Source organism: Arvicanthis niloticus, chromosome 5 (assembly GCF_011762505.2).
Source record: "Arvicanthis niloticus isolate mArvNil1 chromosome 5, mArvNil1.pat.X, whole genome shotgun sequence".
Taxonomy (NCBI): Eukaryota; Metazoa; Chordata; class Mammalia; order Rodentia; family Muridae; genus Arvicanthis; species Arvicanthis niloticus.
The window spans coordinates 36,895,724-36,913,293 of NC_047662.1; the positions used below are offsets into that span (position 1 = coordinate 36,895,724).

The 17,570-nt window shown below is 39.8% G+C and overlaps 1 protein-coding gene across 2 annotated transcripts in view; it reads right to left on the bottom strand.

Moving 5' to 3' along the window:
* Pik3r3 (phosphoinositide-3-kinase regulatory subunit 3) overlaps positions 1-17,570 on the bottom strand; it is an 84,131-nt gene that overhangs the window by 31,637 nt on the left and 34,924 nt on the right. For both annotated transcript variants that reach the window (XM_076934401.1, XM_076934400.1), the window contains exons 2-3: positions 9,936-10,044; positions 8,334-8,432 (exon numbers count right to left, since the gene is read on the bottom strand). In XM_076934401.1, coding sequence (XP_076790516.1) covers positions 8,334-8,432; positions 9,936-10,018 — 182 coding nt within the window. In that variant the 5' untranslated portion in view covers positions 10,019-10,044. The remainder of the gene's footprint in view (positions 1-8,333; positions 8,433-9,935; positions 10,045-17,570) is intronic.

Genomic DNA, 17,570 nt, shown 5'->3' on the forward strand with positions numbered 1-17,570 from the left:
TTTAAAGATTTATTTATTTATGTATTTGAGTGTTCTGTCTGCATGTTCATCTGCACACCATAAAAGAATCAGATTCTATTACCGAGGGTTGTGAGCCATCATGTGGTTTCAGGACCTCTGGAAGAGCAGCCAGTGCTCTTAACCACTGAGCCACAGCTCCAGACCCCTGTAGGTCAGCGTTTCACACAAGTCCCCGAGACTATAATGTTTGTTTATCCTGGACTCTTGCTCCCTAGATCTTGAGCACTGCTTCTCAGTCATCAGCCCATCCTTATGCAAGATGTCAATTGTACTTTATAACAGCCTGAGTAACATCTATGTTACCTTGTGGCCAGGCTGGTCCTGACTCCCACAGGCTATCACATTTACTTCAGTTATTCTCCCTAGACCCTTATTTTAAGGATTGTTTCTGAGTCAACAGAAACATCTTTATAGAAGAGGCCATATTTTGTAGTTTCAATTATAAACATGTCTTAAGCTTTGTTGTATACACAGGACTGAGTTAATTTTCATCAAGAAACTTTTTTCTAAAATTGTGCTATACTTAAATATAACTAAAATAAACTACCCAAGGTCAGATTCCACAAGTTTGAAGCAGTGCTGGCTAACTAAGTCATGTTAGGTGAGTAAGCCTTGCCTCACTCGGGGTGGAGTTACTCTACTTTATAATAGGAACTGCACAAAGTGCTATGGACACAATGATAGAAGAAGCCAGATTCAGCCCATGCTCTCACAGAACTTAAGACAGCGTATGTACACTTCACAGGTCTGAGGTCTGGGGAGGGAGAGGGCTACATTCTGATTTCTGGATTGGGTTTCAGCATTCTGAGACAATGTTTATACTATAGCCAGTGTTGGCCTGAAACATGCTGTGTAGATCAAACTGGCCTCAAACTTGTGGCAATCTTCTTGCCTCAGGCTAAAAATAGAAAAAGAAGGGCCATAGAGATGGCTCATCGGTAAGGGCCTTGCCATCAATCCTGACAACTTCAGCTCAATCCACAGAACCTACTCAGTAGAAAAAAAAAAAAAAGCCCGGAACCTTTAAGTTGCTCTCTGACCTCCATAAACACAATATGACACACATGCACACACACAAAGTAAATAAATTAAAAATAAAAAGAATAAAGGCTAAAGTGGTGGTGGTATATACCTTTAATCCCAGCACGTGGGAGGTAGAAACAGGCAGATTTTTGTGAGTTCAAGGCCAGCCTGTTCTATATAGAAAGTTCTAGGTCAGCCAGGGCTACATAGTAAAACCATCTTTAAAAATATATATATTTAAATTAAATCCAGCAAGGAGGCCAGTGATTTAAGGGCTAAATGACCAAAAGAGAGAACAGTAAATTCTGTAAGAGGAAATAGAAGATCATAAAACATCTTATAAACTATAGTAAGACTTTGATTTAAACAGACTTATTTTTAATGAAATGCATGTGTATACTCACACTTGCAGGTGTCTGATGAGTTGTGCACTGCAGGAAGGAGATGCTAGGAACCAAACTCATTCCCATTCCAGGAGCCCACAACCACCTGTAACCCCAACTCTAGGAGACCAGTTGTCCTGGAATTAACTCTATAGACCAGGCTGGCCTTAAACTCAGAGAGCTGCCTGCCTCTGCCTCCCAAATACTAGGATTAAAGGTATGCACCACTTTTGGTTTTTAATATATCATTACTTATTACTGGAGGAATGACACATGCCACTGGTTTCTCCTTCCACTTTTACATGGATTCTAGAAATTGAACTCAAGGCTTGCATAGCAAGTGCCTTTAACTACTGAGTCATCTCATCCAATGAAAATGCTAGTTACTCTGTGGAAAATCATCTCCACCCCATTCTCTGCTATCTAGTTTCACTTTCATCTCTCCCATCAAAGGCTCACCAGTAATTTTATCAAATCCAGGCTCTGTCCTTGGCCCAGTCCTTCCTTCTCTTCCTGCTCTTTCTTTTTTGTTGGTTCTGGCGGCTATGGTTTTGAGGAGGATCTCAGGTAGCCAGGCTGCCAGTAAACTCTATTAGCCAAGACTAACCCTCAGACTGCCCTGCCCTCACCTTCAGTTCTGGTCTTCTATAGTAACTGGCTTATGTGGTTCTGGAGATCCAATTTAGAGACTCGTGTGTCTAGGCAAGCACTCTGCCATCTAACCGGGAGCACCAGCGCCTTTCTTCTTTAAAAAGAAAATGTATGGAACTAGAGAGATGGCTCAGTGGTTAAGAGCACTGACTGAGCAAGCTAGTGGTGGGGCATGCTTTGGGTCCCCGGGAAGGGACGACTGCCGGGCGGTGGTGGCATACGCCTTTAATCCCAGCACTTGGGAGGCAGAGGCAGGCAGATTTCTGAGTTCGAGGCCAGCCTGGTTTACAGAGTGAGTATCAGGACAGCCAGGACTACACAGAGAAACCCTGTCTCAAAAAAAACAAAAAACAAAAAAAAAAAACAAAAACAAAAAAAAAAGAAGAAAGAAAGAAAGAAAGAAAGAAAGAAAGAAAGAAAGAAAGAAAGAAAGAAAGAAAAGAAAAAGCACTGACTGGACTGTTCTTCCAGAGGTCCTGAGTTCAATTCCTAGCAACCACATGGTGGCTCACAACCATCTGTAATGGGATCCGATGCCCTCTTCTGGTGTGTCTGAAGACAGCTACAGTGTACTCGTATACATAAAATAAGTAAATAAATAAATCTTTAGAAAGAAAAAAGAAAATGTATGATGTTCATGTATTACATTGTTTATGGAGGTCATGGGACGACTTTCAGTATATATCTTTCTTTCTAAATAGTGGGGCCCAGGACTGAACTCAGTCATTAGGCTTGGCAGCAAACACTGTCACCCAGTGATCCATCTCCCCAGGCACCTACCTATCCCTGCATGCTGGTGATGCTGCTTTTCATTCTTTTTTTTTTTTTTCCAAGAGAGCTTCTCACTGTGTAGCCCTAACTAGCTTAGAACTCACTATGTAGACCAGGCTGGCCTTGAACTCAGAAATATGACTGCCTCTGCCACCCAAGTGCTAGGACTGAAGACATGTGCCACCACTGCCTCCTGCTTCCCAGCATACCATTTCCCCATGCCTCTGATGATGTTGCTCTTTGCTTTATTCCTCTCTTATCTGTTTCCTGGCTACATAGCTACCCTCTTTAAAAACCTGTCTCAGCTTTCCCCCTTGTCACTCTATACGTTCTTTCATTGACATTGTGTTAGCTGCACACATATGGTGCCTAGCTCTTTTTTTAGGGGGGGGGTGCTCTATGATCTCATAAGCATTGAATCACCATCTCTAGATAGATCTTAAGATATATATATATATATATATATATATATATATATATATATATATATATATATTTTTTTTTTTTTCCTAAAAGTTCTAGAGAGCTAAAAATCAATACTTATCTCAAAAAAAAAAAGATTGCAGTAGATGGACTGAAGAAATGTCTTAGAGACTATTGCCAGGTGGTGGTGGCAAACGCCTTCAGTCACAGCACTTGGGAGGCAGAGACAGGCAGATCTCTAAGTTCAAGGCCAGCCTGGTTCCGGGACAACCAGGACTGCTACACAGAGAAACCCTATCTTAGCGGGAAAAAATAAGTACTTACTATTTGTTCTTTCAGAGAACCAAAGTTCAGTTCCCAGCAAACCACATTGGGTGGCTCCAGGGGATTTGATGCTCTCCTCTGACCTTCTCAGGCACACACATACAGGTGGCATACACACACATACATATAAATAAAAATAAACATCTAGATGCTGGAGAAGTAGCTTAGTGGTTAAGTGTTGGGGGCCGACTTTTAGCAGAAAGCAGCTATCAGCTTTGCAGCCATCTTGAGCCATATACCCTGACATGAGACTTGGATTACAATAGCCTACAACAGCTGAGCACACTCTGATAATCTTGGTTTAGATACCTTGGGTGTATGAGATTAAAGGTGTGTAACTTAAGAGTGTGACTTAGAAGTGTAGAGATCAGGTTTAGAGATAAGACCTAAGGGCATGATTAAAGGTGTGACCAAAAGGCATGGCTTAGAAGTGAGACATATAAAGGCGAGAGGCAGACAGAAGAGAGATGAGAGAATCAGACACAGCAGAGAGAAGACAGAGAAGCAGGCATTTGGAAGAAGTAACTTTGAACTTGGAGGCACTAGGAACTAGGAATTCAAGACTTGGGACTTGGACTAGGAAGAGAGACTGAAGAATAAACGGGATTGAAGCACATTCTGTCTGGTCTCCATTCTTAGAGTCTGTCCTCACTCTCTCTCTTGCTGAACCCTGACTCACGGACCGGAGTGGCAACTTGGGATACAGTGGCCACCAAACTCAGGGCAGCCCAGGCCTCAACATTTTGCTTGGGCCGTGACATTTTTTGGCACCCTAACAGGGACTATTTCGGTTCTCAACAGTTAAGAGCACTAGCTGTTTTTCCAGAGGACCCAGGTTCAATTCCCAGCACCCACAGGGAGGCTCACAACTGTCTGTAACTCCAGTTCCAGAGGACCCAACATCTTCACACAGACATACATATAGGCAAAACACTAAGGCACATAAAATAAAATTTTAAATTAAAAATTAAAAATAAATCTGATCCAACTTTCCTATTTCTGCAAATGGAACACAGCATTAAGCTTAGCAAGTTCAAACCACAATCACTTTCACCTTCTCTTCCAGTCCTGTTGTTACCAAGCTTTTTTGAACTTAATTCTCCATATCCTTTTATCTCAAGTCCTTTCTGACAATAGCTGGAGTATCTTAGGACAATGTGCAATCAGGACTGGATCATGTCATCCCCTATATATAATCATCTACCAATCTTTTTGCACTTAGAAAAAAAATTCAAACTCCTTTTCATGGTTCATTAAGTTTTTGCAAAGCTTGTTTCTATTCTATTTTTTTATTTTAGTTTTTAAAGATTTATTTATTTTATGCATTTGTTTCCATTCTAATTTCAACCTTTTCACATACTCTGCATGATAATGTAAGCCAACCACAAAGTGGTCTTTACAATAAATCTTCCCCCAGATTGCTTCTGTATTTTTTGTTCTCTCCCCTGAGTCCACCTTTCTGGCTGGAGATTTCTAATCCAACTTTCAGAGGCCACTGCCTCAGAAGCCCTTCTGAGCCTCCTCATTCTACACTCCTGAGGGCATTGTGCTCCCCTGTGCAGCACTTCATGGGCTGTGACATTGTCTCAGCTCATTTCTTTTTTTAATGTCCTGTATTGTCTCCCTGTCTTCACTCCTTCCTTCTCACTACACGGGAAGGGCTGTGCTCTGTTGTCCTTTTCTTTGCTTAGAAGAGTGTAAACACTGTTAGTACTCAATAAATATTAAATGGGTGATAAATCCTAAATTTAGTCATGACTACTTCTCACTCTGTGAAAGATTCCTAAGTATCTGTCATTATTCCTTTAATTGTTTTGTTGTTTTAAGTCAGGGTCTCATATGGCCCAGGTTGGCCTCATACTCATTATATAGCTGGGTATGACCTTGAATTTAGGATCCTCCTGGGATCCTGCTGAGATTGCAGGCATGCATCAGCACACCTGATCCTAAGAATCAAACTCAGGGTCTCTCTCTCAAATGCTAGGCAAGTACTCATCAACTGGGCTGTATCTCCCTCCCTGTTTCTCCTTTCTTTTAAAATATAGTCTGATCATAACTTCTCTACACCCACCTACTATATTAACTATAAACTCCAAACTTTAGAATTCAAGGCTCTCTAAGCCCTCGAACCTTTCCCTCCCACTTTCTTTTAACAAACATTACACAGCCAGAAAGAAACTGCATCACACCAGATAGCTCTGACTTCTCATTTCACTTTCCCTGCTCCCAGTGTTATGATAATGCATCCCCATCTCTACACATAAAATGTCATTTCTTCCATGAAGGTCAGCTTTTATTATGCCCTTAAAAATGAATCTCCTTAATTTCTTACATCCTCCAAAGCATATTTATTGAAACTCTATTATTTTAACTCTTGTTCAATATACCTTTCTTACTTCTTTTGAACCTGCCTATGTGGTTGTTTAGGCAAAATGTGTTTTCTTTTGCTGTAACAGCAGCACTGGAGATGGAACCCAGGGTCCTCACTCATGTTAAGTGAGCATTCCACAAATAAACTGGATGCTCATTCTATTTTAACAGATGTTAACGTGTATGGGTGTTTGCCTGCTTATACGTCTGTGCACTGTGTGCTTCAAAAGAGGACACCAGATACTCTACAACTGCAGAGACAGTTAGAGACAGTTGTGAGCTGCCAGGGGACGATGGGAACTGAACCTGGGCTCTCTAGAAAAACAGCCAGTACTCTTAACCACTGAGCCATCTCTCCAGCCATCTCTCCACCTTTCACTCCCCCCACCCCCACCCCACCCCTGAGACAGGGTTTCTCTGTATAGCCCTGGAACTCACTGTGTAGATAGACCAGGTTAGCCTCAAACTCAGAAATTCACCTGCCTCTGCCTCTCAAGTGCTGGAATTAAAGGCGTGCGCCACCACTGCCCAGCTCCACTTTTCACTTCTTGTTTTGAGATAGTCTCTGTAAGTTACCCAGGTAAGCCTGAATTTATCAATCCTCCTGCCTCTGCCTCCTAGGTGGAGGTTATAGCAGGCAAAAGTTTTGATGTGTTAAATATCCTGTGTAATTAAATATCCTGAAATTAACTGCTTATTAAACTGAATTAAGTCCACTGTTTGTCTGGCTACCAGAACCCATGAAGGGACAGCTCACATGTTATCGCCTCTGAGAAAGCCCTCTGTCCTTCTTTCACTTAATCTATGCTCTATTCAAATATTTACTAAAAACTAACTAACTATTTACCAAATCTTTTCTAGATGGATGAAAACTTTAAAGGATAGTTAGAGACAATTCATACTCTAGAATCTAGGTTCAAGTAGAATTATGTTAAGTGTATCAACAAAAGTAATACAATTTTTTCTTGCTTATTTTTCTTGCCAATATCTATCAATGAATGGAAAACTAAAATATAGACATACAGCAGAATATTATCCAGCCTTAAAGAAAATATAATTTGAGCCCATGCTGTAACATATATGAACCTTAAATATATTAAACTTAAGAATGATAAGCAAGGGGCTGGAGAGATGGCTCAGCAGTTACGAGCAACGACTGCTCTTCCAGAGGTCCTGAGTTCAACCACATGGTAGCTTACACTCATCTGTAATGGGATCCTATGCCCTCTTCTGGTGTGTCTGAAAAGAGCAACAGTGTTTTCATATACATAAAATAAATTTTTTTAAATGATAAGCAAGACACAGAAGGATAAGTACTTGTATGATTCTATTTATATGAGGGCCCTAGAATAGTAAAGTTTAGAGACAGAAAGCAGAACAATAGTTTCAACAGTTAAAAAGCAAGAGCTGGGCGTGGTGGTGCACACCTTTAGTTCGAGTACTTGGGAGGAAGAGCAGCAGATATCTGTGAGTCTGAAGCCAGCCTGGTTTACATAGCAAGTTCTAGGACAGCCTGGGTAAACAGAAGGGGCAATTGAAAGAACTCTAATGAAACAGTTAAGGTACAGGGTACATTTGTTTCTCCTACTCCACTATCACACACTTGGATTACAAACTCCTCAGGATAAAGCCATGTCTTAAGTATATCAATATTCCCAATCCTAGATATAATCCCCAGTGTAAAGACAATCTTCTAAATTTTTTTAATATTCAACAATAAAATGGACTATTGCTGAAGGAAGATCACAGGGTCATTTTTTGAGTACTGCTATTCAAGGAATTGACCCATGTAAACTGGTAAATATTGAAGATTCCTTTAATTTAAAAAAAAAAAAAAAACTATTTTATTATATGTATACAAGTATTTTGTTTGCATGTATGTATGTATTCCCTAAATATGACTGCTACCCACCAAGGTCAGAAAAGTGTGTCAGATCCCCAAGGACTGGAGTAATAGATGGTTGGCTGCGAGCTGCCCATGTAGGTGCTGAAAATTGAACCCAGTCCTCTGCAGCCAATGCTTAACCCCTGAGCCTTTATTGTACATAAAATATTTAAACATAAAATGGTGCCTAGGCTGGGCAGTGGTGGCACACACCTTTAATCCCAGCACTTGGGAGGCAGAGGCAGGTGGATTTCTGAGTTTGAGGCCAGCCTGGTCTACAGAGTGAGTTCCAGGATAGCCAGGGCTACACAGAGAAACCCTGTCTCAAAAAAAACAAAAACAAAAAACAAAAAACCAAAAAAGCAAAAATTATATATCTAAATTAAATAAAAATGGAAAATATATAAAGATTTAAATAAAACACAGAACTTTCTACACATTCATGTTAGGAGGATACCAGCTAGAAGCAGAAAAGCACTTACCTCAAGGTCAATGTATAGTCCCCCTGCATTTTTGTTGAGGCATCACGAACTAAGAAGGTACCATCTGGCATGTCCCGCAATTTGTCATTTACCTCTTCCCTGAGAAGCAAAATTATAGCAAACATTTAAAAAAAAAAATCTTAAACACTGGTTGTCTTCACATATTATTATCAAGACCAGCTGGAAGTTACAACACCCTCAAGTCTCCAGCAGTCATGCAGGTCCTCCCCATGGAAACAAAATCTGATATTATTTCTGGTATTATATAATCTAGGGAAAGACTACTTGATGTCTAACTCCTCCAGATTTCAACTCTCTGTACAGATCGTGTTTCTAATAAGCCATTAGGGCTTTCTTGGGCAGGTCTGAACATGAAGAGCTTCAAGAAAACCCACAGCTGTTTAGGAAGAAGGTCATTGCTTTAAGTGGCAGTGGTACTGTTACTGAGCAGAGGGGAAAATATCAACATGGTGCTCTCTAATTTAAATTAGTGTTAACAAAAAATTCCTTCTGCAGCTTAGGAATTTAAGGACTACTATTCAGTGGAATTTAAGACATAAGATCTTTGAATTCCAGTAAAACATGATTTTAAAGTATAGTTTAAATGGCACTTAAATGTTAAAAACACTCTTATTATATAATTGATCCAAAATGTATTAAGTCCTTTTCAAAAGGTAAACACAAAATTAACAAATCATCTAGCAATCCCACATTTGGGGTAAATGTCCAAAATCATCAAAAGCAGGAAGTCTAGCGGATATATATTTATAAATAATATTTATAACAGCTTCATTTGTATCAGCACAAAAGCTAAAAAAAAACCTAAATGTCCACTAAATCCTCATTTTAGTTGAATAAACAAAAGGTGATATTTATATTAGGCTATATATACAGAAATGAAATTCTGACACATGAATGAACTATGAAGATATGTGAAATAGTGAAAAGCCAGTCACAAATGTATAATATTATATAATCCCAATATTTACAGTAGTTGAATTCATAAAGACAGAATATAGAAGCCTGGTTAGGAGGGGCTCAAGAAGAGGAAGGAGACCTGGTTTAACAGGTGGAGTTCAGTTAGAAAGACACACATGTTCTGAAGACAGATTGTAATTATGTGAAACAGTATGAATGTACCTAATACTAATGAAAAGATAAAGTGATATGGGTCAAAGAGAAATGGGCTGGTACCACTTGGTAACAGGAAACACCAAGGTTAAGAAAAGTGCAGAAGGTGATCTACAATGGCACTGCACCATCAACTGGAACCTGCCTTGACACAAACAGTTGGGGTTTAAAAAAGAAAAAGCACAACAGATGGGCATGGTGGTGCAAGCCTGTAAACTGTCCAGTTAGGAGGCTGAGGCAGGGGGACAAAGTCAAGGTCAATAAGGTCTACAGAACATGCTTCTAGCCAGACTGAACTACATAGTGAAACTCTCTCTCAAAACAAACAAACAGACCCTAAATACACTTTTGAAGGGTTACTTTTTGAAATGTAATCTTTAAATGAAAACCAATAGAGTATTAAACAACTTAACTACTATTTCAAAATCAATTAAAAAACACTGCATTCAATTACGGTAGCATTTTGGTTACCTGGAAATATCACCCCAGTACCACTCTGCATCTTGAAGAGAAACAAAACTGTCCTTCATTCCATTTGTAACCTCTGATGTCATTGGCTTAGGCGGCTTTGGTGGAAGAGCTACAAGAGAAATATATGTTATTTGTATATGAAAATTATTCATTTTCTAATTTCTTCACCCAGGAATAGTTGCTGTGTGAAATTGTAGAGTGAAAAATTATAAAGACCATTTTATGAAATATATATAGGCTTTTTCTTTACCCTAAACCTGAGCAAGAGAATGCAGGTCCCAGAAGGCGGAACTGAATGTAAGATTTCAGGCCTTCACTGCCCCGGGACACATTCCGGGTGGAGGGCATTATCCCTGAATCAGAGGATACTTGCTAGATTAACATTCCTCAAGCCTCAGGGTGGGGAAGGCCCAAAGCAAGAAGACATTCCTGACCACAGAGAAGATGCAAGTCATCTGGGTGGTTCCAAGAAGTAGCTAACTTTCCACTGTTCTTGGTTACCCGCCCACACTCCCTTGAGGTTTTCCCAGTGTTACAGCCTGCTTATGTTCAAAATTTGTAAAACAACCAATCATGTGTAACCGCACAAAAATTCCTTCCTTTCCCCACCCCATGCTATTAAAAAAATAAAAAATAATAATAAAAAAAACCCTCAGCTTGCTGGCCTTTTGTCAAAATTCTGTTCCTGCGTGGACGAGCAGTTTTGACCTTGGCTAGCCAACTCTCCCCAATAAGCCTCTGCTGATTGCATCCAGGTATGGTTTCTTGTGATTTTTGGTTGGTCGTGATTTCCCGAGACTTGAGGAAGGGTCTCCCGAGTTTGGGGGTCTTCAAAATAATCAATGTGAAACAGGATTCAATCAAATCAGCTGTCAGGTTAGTGTTAGCCAAGGGGACCCTTTTGAAATGTTACCAATAGGTGCCTGAAATATAAAGGTTTTCCTCCTCATTAAATAAAACACTGCATTCAATTACAGTAGCATTTTGGTTACCTGGAAATATCACCAGGTAAAACTTCACATCTTTGAAACATAAGTAGAGCCCTAACCTGAGCAATTCATTCCAAAAACTGTTAAGTGACTAATGTATAACAGGAAGACTCTATCTAGCTTGCAATAACTAATACTATATTGAATATCGGCAATGTACCACCATACTGGATTTTATATATTCTTATTCTTGAGATAGAGTCTCACTGTATAATCCTGATGTGTGTTGAGCTAGCCTGGTAACCTAAGTTCAAGTTGTCCCGGCCCACATAAAGGTGGAGGGAACCATCTTTTGACTACTATATACACATGTGACTTGCACATATACACACACACACAAAAAGTATATACAAATAGTCAAAACATAAACAGGCCTAGTGGCGGGCACCTTTAATCCCAGCACTCTGTAGAGGCAAAGGCAGATCTCTGTGAGTTCGAGGCCAGTTTGGTCAACGAATTGAGTCCAGAACAGCCAGGACTGTTACATAGAGAAATCTTTTCTTAAAAAACAAAGAAACAAAACAAACAAAAACCTGACCAAAAAGGCTAATGCAAGCACAGTCAAAGGTGCTCAACATCATCAGTCATCAAGGAAATGCAAACCAGAACCAGAAAGGCAGGGTATGATTGTGCATGTCTGCACTCCCAGCACTCAGCAGGGTGTGATTGTGCATGTCTGCATTCCCAGCACTCAGCAGGGTGTGATGTGCATGTCTGCATTCCCAGCACTCAGCAGGGTGTGATTGTGCATGTCTGCATTCCCAGTACTCAGCAGGGTGTGCTTGTGCATATATGCATTCCCAGTACTCAGCAGGGTGTGATGTGCATGTCTATACTCCCAGCACTCAGCAGGGTGTGATTGTGCATGTCTGCATTCCCAGTACTCAGCAGGGTGTGATTGTGCATGTCTGCATTCCCAGTACTCAGCAGGGTGTGATTGTGCATGTCTGCATTCCCAGCACTCAGCAGGGTGTGATGTGCATGTCTGCATTCCCAGTACTCAGCAGGGTGTGATTGTGCATGTCTGCATTCCCAGTACTCAGCAGGGTGTGATTGTGCATGTCTGCATTCCCAGTACTCAGCAGGGTGTGATGTGCATGTCTGCACTCCCAGCACTCAGCAGGGTGTAATGTGCATGTCTGCATTCCCAGCACTCAGCAGGGTGTGATTGTGCATATATGCATTCCCAGTACTCAGCAGGGTGTGATGTGCATGTTTACATTCCCAGCACTCAGCAGGGTGTGATGTGCATGTCTGCATTCCCAGCACTCAACAGGGTATGATTGTGCATGTCTGCATTCCCAGCACTCAGCAGGGTGTGATGTGCATGTCTGCATTCCCAGCACTCAGCAGGGTGTGATGTGCATGTCTGCAATCCCAGCACTCAGCAGGGTGTGATGTGCATGTCTGCATTCCCAGTACTCAGCAGGGTGTGATGTGCATGTCTGCAATCCCAGCACTCAGCAGGGTGTGATGTGCATGTCTGCATTCCCAGCACTTAGCAGGGTGTGATGTGCATGTCTGCATTCCCAGTACTCAGGAGGCTGTAGACAAGTTTGAGATCAGTCTGAGATACATGGATATTTCCAGACAAGTCTGAAGTTCTTAATAAATAATCTTCAAAAACGAAAATTCCATAATGAACCAACTGGTGGTGGTGAACACCTTTACTGTGTGGGGAGGCAGAGGCAGGCAGATCTCTAAGTTCGAGGCCAGCCTTGTCCACAGAGCAAGTTCCAGGATAGCTAGAGCTATGTAGAAAAACCCTGTCTTGAGAAACAAACAAACAAACAAACAAATCCATAATGAGACACTATTTTATACCCATTAAAGTAATTATAATTCAAAGGCAGAATAGCAAGTTAGTGAAGAGGAAGGAAGGCACTTACCTACACTAACACTAGGGACTAAAAATTATGAGCTCCATAAAGAAGAGCTGGTATCCTCAAAGGCTAGACAGTCACCTGACGGCTCAACAATTTTACATATTCAAGAAAAATGAAATACCCACAAAAAACCTGTATATGATATTCATAGCTAAACAACTTGTAATACCCCCAAAGTGGGCTTTATATGGGGAGTATATAGCAGGAGATGAAACAAGTTGTGATTCATCTCTATGTAACACAATGTCATACAACAATGAAAGTAACAAAGCAGTGATACATAGTAAAACATAAATGGGCTAAAAAAAAAAGTTATGATCAATCCCAAATGGCAATAAAACACATTTGAAAGTTAAACAGAGTAAAGAGATTCAGGAAAGAGACAACAGAGAATAGCAACAAAACTAATAAAGGGGAAAAAAAGACAAAATTGAATTGGTAGAGCCTCTAAAATTAAACACAAGCCTAAGAAAAGAAATTCAGTCAAATGTAATATAATTCACGTTATTGTAGCCTGCAGGAATTAAGAGGTACAATGTGGCTTTGAAGGAAAAATTCAAGAATGGGCCCCAAGGGCTGGAGAGATGGCTCAGCAGTTAAGAGCACTGACTGCTCTTACAGAGTTCATGAGTACAATTTCCAAGAATCATATGGTGACTCACAACCATCTATAATGGAATCAAATGCCCTCTTCTGGCATACATGTAGACAGAGCATTCATAAACATAAAATACATAAGTAAATAAATCTAAAAAAAATAAAGAATATGCCACCAAACAAAATTGAATCAGCTTATATTAAAAAAAAAAAAAAAAAAAAAAGTCAAACCTTCAGTTCTTTTTCCCAGTTCCACCAAGTACCCAAGCAGTTACCTTCCTCTCTCCGCATCCTACACAAGGTCTGTGTGATGGTTAGTTAGCTTTTGTTTATTTTAAGATTTATTTTATTGATGGAAGCAATGGTAGGAGGATCTCTGTGAGTCTTAGGCCAAGCTGGGAACTCCTGCATTAGAGAGTTCCAAAACAGCCAGAACTACCTTTTGAGGAACCTTGTCTCAAAATTTTTTTTAAAATTGTGTGTGTGTGTGTGTGTGTGTGTGTGTGTGTGTGTGTGTGTGTAGAACATGTAGAACATGTACAGGGATCCTGGAGGCCAGAAGAGGGAACTAGACCCCCTCGGTTGTTATGAGCAGCCTGATATGGGTGCTAGGAACTGAAATAGGGTCCTCTGGAAGAGTAGCAAGCACTCTTAACCACAGAGCCATCACACCAGCCTCCTGAGGGTTAGTTTTCATTGTCAGGTTGATAAAACAGAATCACAAGGAAAGAGCCTCAGTAAAGGATGGATTACACTGATGTGGCCTCTGGGCACGTCTGTGAGAGACTGTCTTAAGTTAATGGATATGGGGAGGAGACCCAGCTCAGTGTGAGTGACTCCACTCCCTAGATAGGGGGTCCTGCACCCTACATGAATGAAGAAGTCAAGCTAGGCGAAGGCAAGCAGCACAAGTGTGTGCACTCAGTTCTTGCTTCCATTTGTGGATGTACCGTAACTGTCAAGTTCCTGTTTTGACTTCCCAACAGTAATGAGCTAGACCATGAAACTGTACCAAACTATACCTAAGTAAGTTTTTCTCTCCCAAGTTGCTTTTTGTCATCACAGCACAGAAATGAGACAAGAACAGATGGTCAATTCCCACGTTCAGGGAAAATAACTATGAAGACTGTGGACTCAGGGACACCAAACACAGCTGAGAAAAGAAGTGAATCCTCTCCTGAAAACAGCAGAAATAATGAAAAGTTTAAAACAGGCAGATATCATGCTAAAGTTAAACCAATGAACTGGGTTTCAAATGGGCAATCATAAGGCATACTTTGTTGAAACTATGGGTGTATACATAAATGACCACATTAAGAAGCACTGCAATAAAGCATATCACATTAGTAATGTTAGGTTCATCAATGTTAGAGTAAGTTAAACGTACACTGTACTGTGGTGTGCCTAAAAAAATACATGTGTATTTTTAAAAACACATTATTACTAAAAATTTTAATGATATCTAAGGCTTCAGCAAATCATAATCCCAGAGAAGAAGCTTGATGTTGATAGTTAATGAGATACTGAGATACATAATGAGATCTCTCAAAAGAACAGGGTGCTGGAGTAATGGCTCAGTGGTTGAGAGCACTGATGATGTTCTAGAGGACCTGGTTTCTATTCCTAGCACCCACCTAATGGCTCACGACTCTCTATAACTCCAGCTCCAGGGGATCCAAAGCCCTCATCCAGCCTCATGGGCACCAACCACACAATGTGTGGTACACAGACATACAGGCAGGTAAACACCTGTACACATAACTTTTTTAAGTTTAAAAAAAAAAAAAAAAAAAGAGCCGGGCAGTGGTGGCACACGCCTTTAATCCCAACACTTGGGAGGCAGAGGCAGGTGGATTTCTGAGTTTGAGGTCAGCCTGGTCTACAGAGTGAGTTCCAGGACAGCCAGAGCTACACAGAGAAACCCTGTCTGGAAAAACTAAAAAAAAAAAAAAAAAAAAGAATGTGGGCTGGAGAGATGGTTCAGTGGTTAAGAGCATTCACTGTTCTTCCAGAGGTCCTGAATTCAATTCCCAGTAACCATATGGTGGCTCACCACATCTGTAATGGGATGTAATGCCCTCTTCTGGTATGCCTGAAAACAGTGTACAGTAAACTCACATACATAAAATAAATAAATCTTTAAAAAAAAATGTCAACGAATGTCCCTCAATAGTTCCCTTTCTTAGTTTCTCAAATTTTTTTTTAAGTTTCTAGCTAGGCCTGGTGATACAGGCCTGTAATCCCAACATTTAGCAGGCTTTAGCAGGAGAATTCAGAGTTCAAGGCCTGGACTATATGGTAAGAGCCTGTCTCAAAAGCAAAACAAAACATGTTTACCCTCTAAATAGTAAATCTTTTCTCCCACAAATGTCCTTGATGTGAAAAACTCTCAGCTTAAAAAAAATGTCAAAATTAAAAAGAAAATTTTCATTCAGTTCTCGGCTATATATTACTGCAGTACTAAGGGTATTTAAATATAAACAAACTAAAGGATTATCCAGTTTAAATTTTATCAAAATCAAATGAACTGTCAATAAAAGATACACAACAAACCTGAAATATTTTATCAAAAATTCTAGTAGAAAATTTTAGTCATGGTATTATAACTGACCATGTTAATAGATCCATATCCTGAATTTCTAGAAAAATGATATCAATTTTACTAATCACTGTTCAGAAACAAACAAAAAAATCCCAGTGCATATATTTGTAAATAACTAGGTATTATAAAGGGCTCGGAATATATAACTAATAAAACAAAATAAGCCTTTAAAATATAGGCCCTAGACCAAAACTATTTTACTTTAAAGGCACAAGACAACAACAAATTAGAACTGTTCAGAGTATTATAACTGTTTATGGTCAAATATACTTAGAAAAATAACCACTTAATCAAGCTACTCTGGGAGAAAGAGAAGTTATATGGAAAGAAAATGTGTTATTTTAATTAAATTTTCAACTTTTTGAAAGCCTTCTGTAGAAACAAAAGTAAGAAACAAAACATTCGACTTTCTAAAATAAGGGGGGGAAAGCTTTAATCAACTGTTTTACAGAAGCAATGGTTAGACACTATCTTCCTCAGCATCCCTGAGCTGCCACATTCCATCCAGACCTCACTGAACACCTGGCACGTAGCACTGAAGTACAGAATAATTTTTCTCATGCGTGGACAAATGAAATCCCGCCCCCCCCCACAGTGACTTTTGCTCCTTTAACATTAACCTCTCCCTACACCCTAACCATCAGTCTGCTTTGTCAACTAAATCCCAATCCCACATCAGATGTTGCTGGCAACACTCATCTCTGAATGAAAACATTAAAACAGCTAATTACTACACAGAACCTGTATATTAGTGTCATCAAGGCAGAAATCTGTAGTTTCCAGCAGGTAGTTTGGTTGAGCTTCTCTCTCAACAAAACTAAAGTATTATTTTATCTTTGAAGACATGTTTTTCTTTAAATTGTATTTTTTCTTTTTTCTTTAGATGGAGTCTCTCATGTATCCCAGACTGGCCTTGAACATGGGTAGCCAAGGATATCTTTGTTTATATTTCTTTTTCATACAGGGTCTCACTTTGTTATCCCAGCAAGCCTGGAAGTCACTATGTAGACCAGGATGAGTTTGTATTCAGGGATCCAACTGCTTCTGCCCCCTGAGTGCCAAGATTAGGTGATGGGTATCACCAAACACACATATTTTTTGGTTCAAAATATGTCTTTTTAAAAGACTATTTCATGAGAATGGAGAGATGGTTCAGTAGTTTGGTAGTGCTTGATCCTGATGTGGTGGCGTATGCCTTTAATCCCAGCAAAAGTAAGGGCAGGTGGATCTCTGTAACCCTGCCTCAAAAACAACCCCCCCGCCCCCAAAAAAAGGAAAAAAAAAAAAACAAAAAAACAAATATAAGTTTTAAAAAGTAATTAGGGCTGATGAGATGGCTCACCAGGTAAAGACATTTGCTGCCAAGCCTAGACCTGAGTTCAGTCACCAGAACCCACATGAAGTAACAAAAGAACTAACTCCTACAAGTTTTCCTCTGACTTACACATATATATGTGATAATAATATTGATAAATTAATAAATTGTTTTAACTATTAATTTAAATTTTATTTTTATTAATAAATATTGAAAATAGTTGATGTTTTTGTTTAGGGTTTTTTG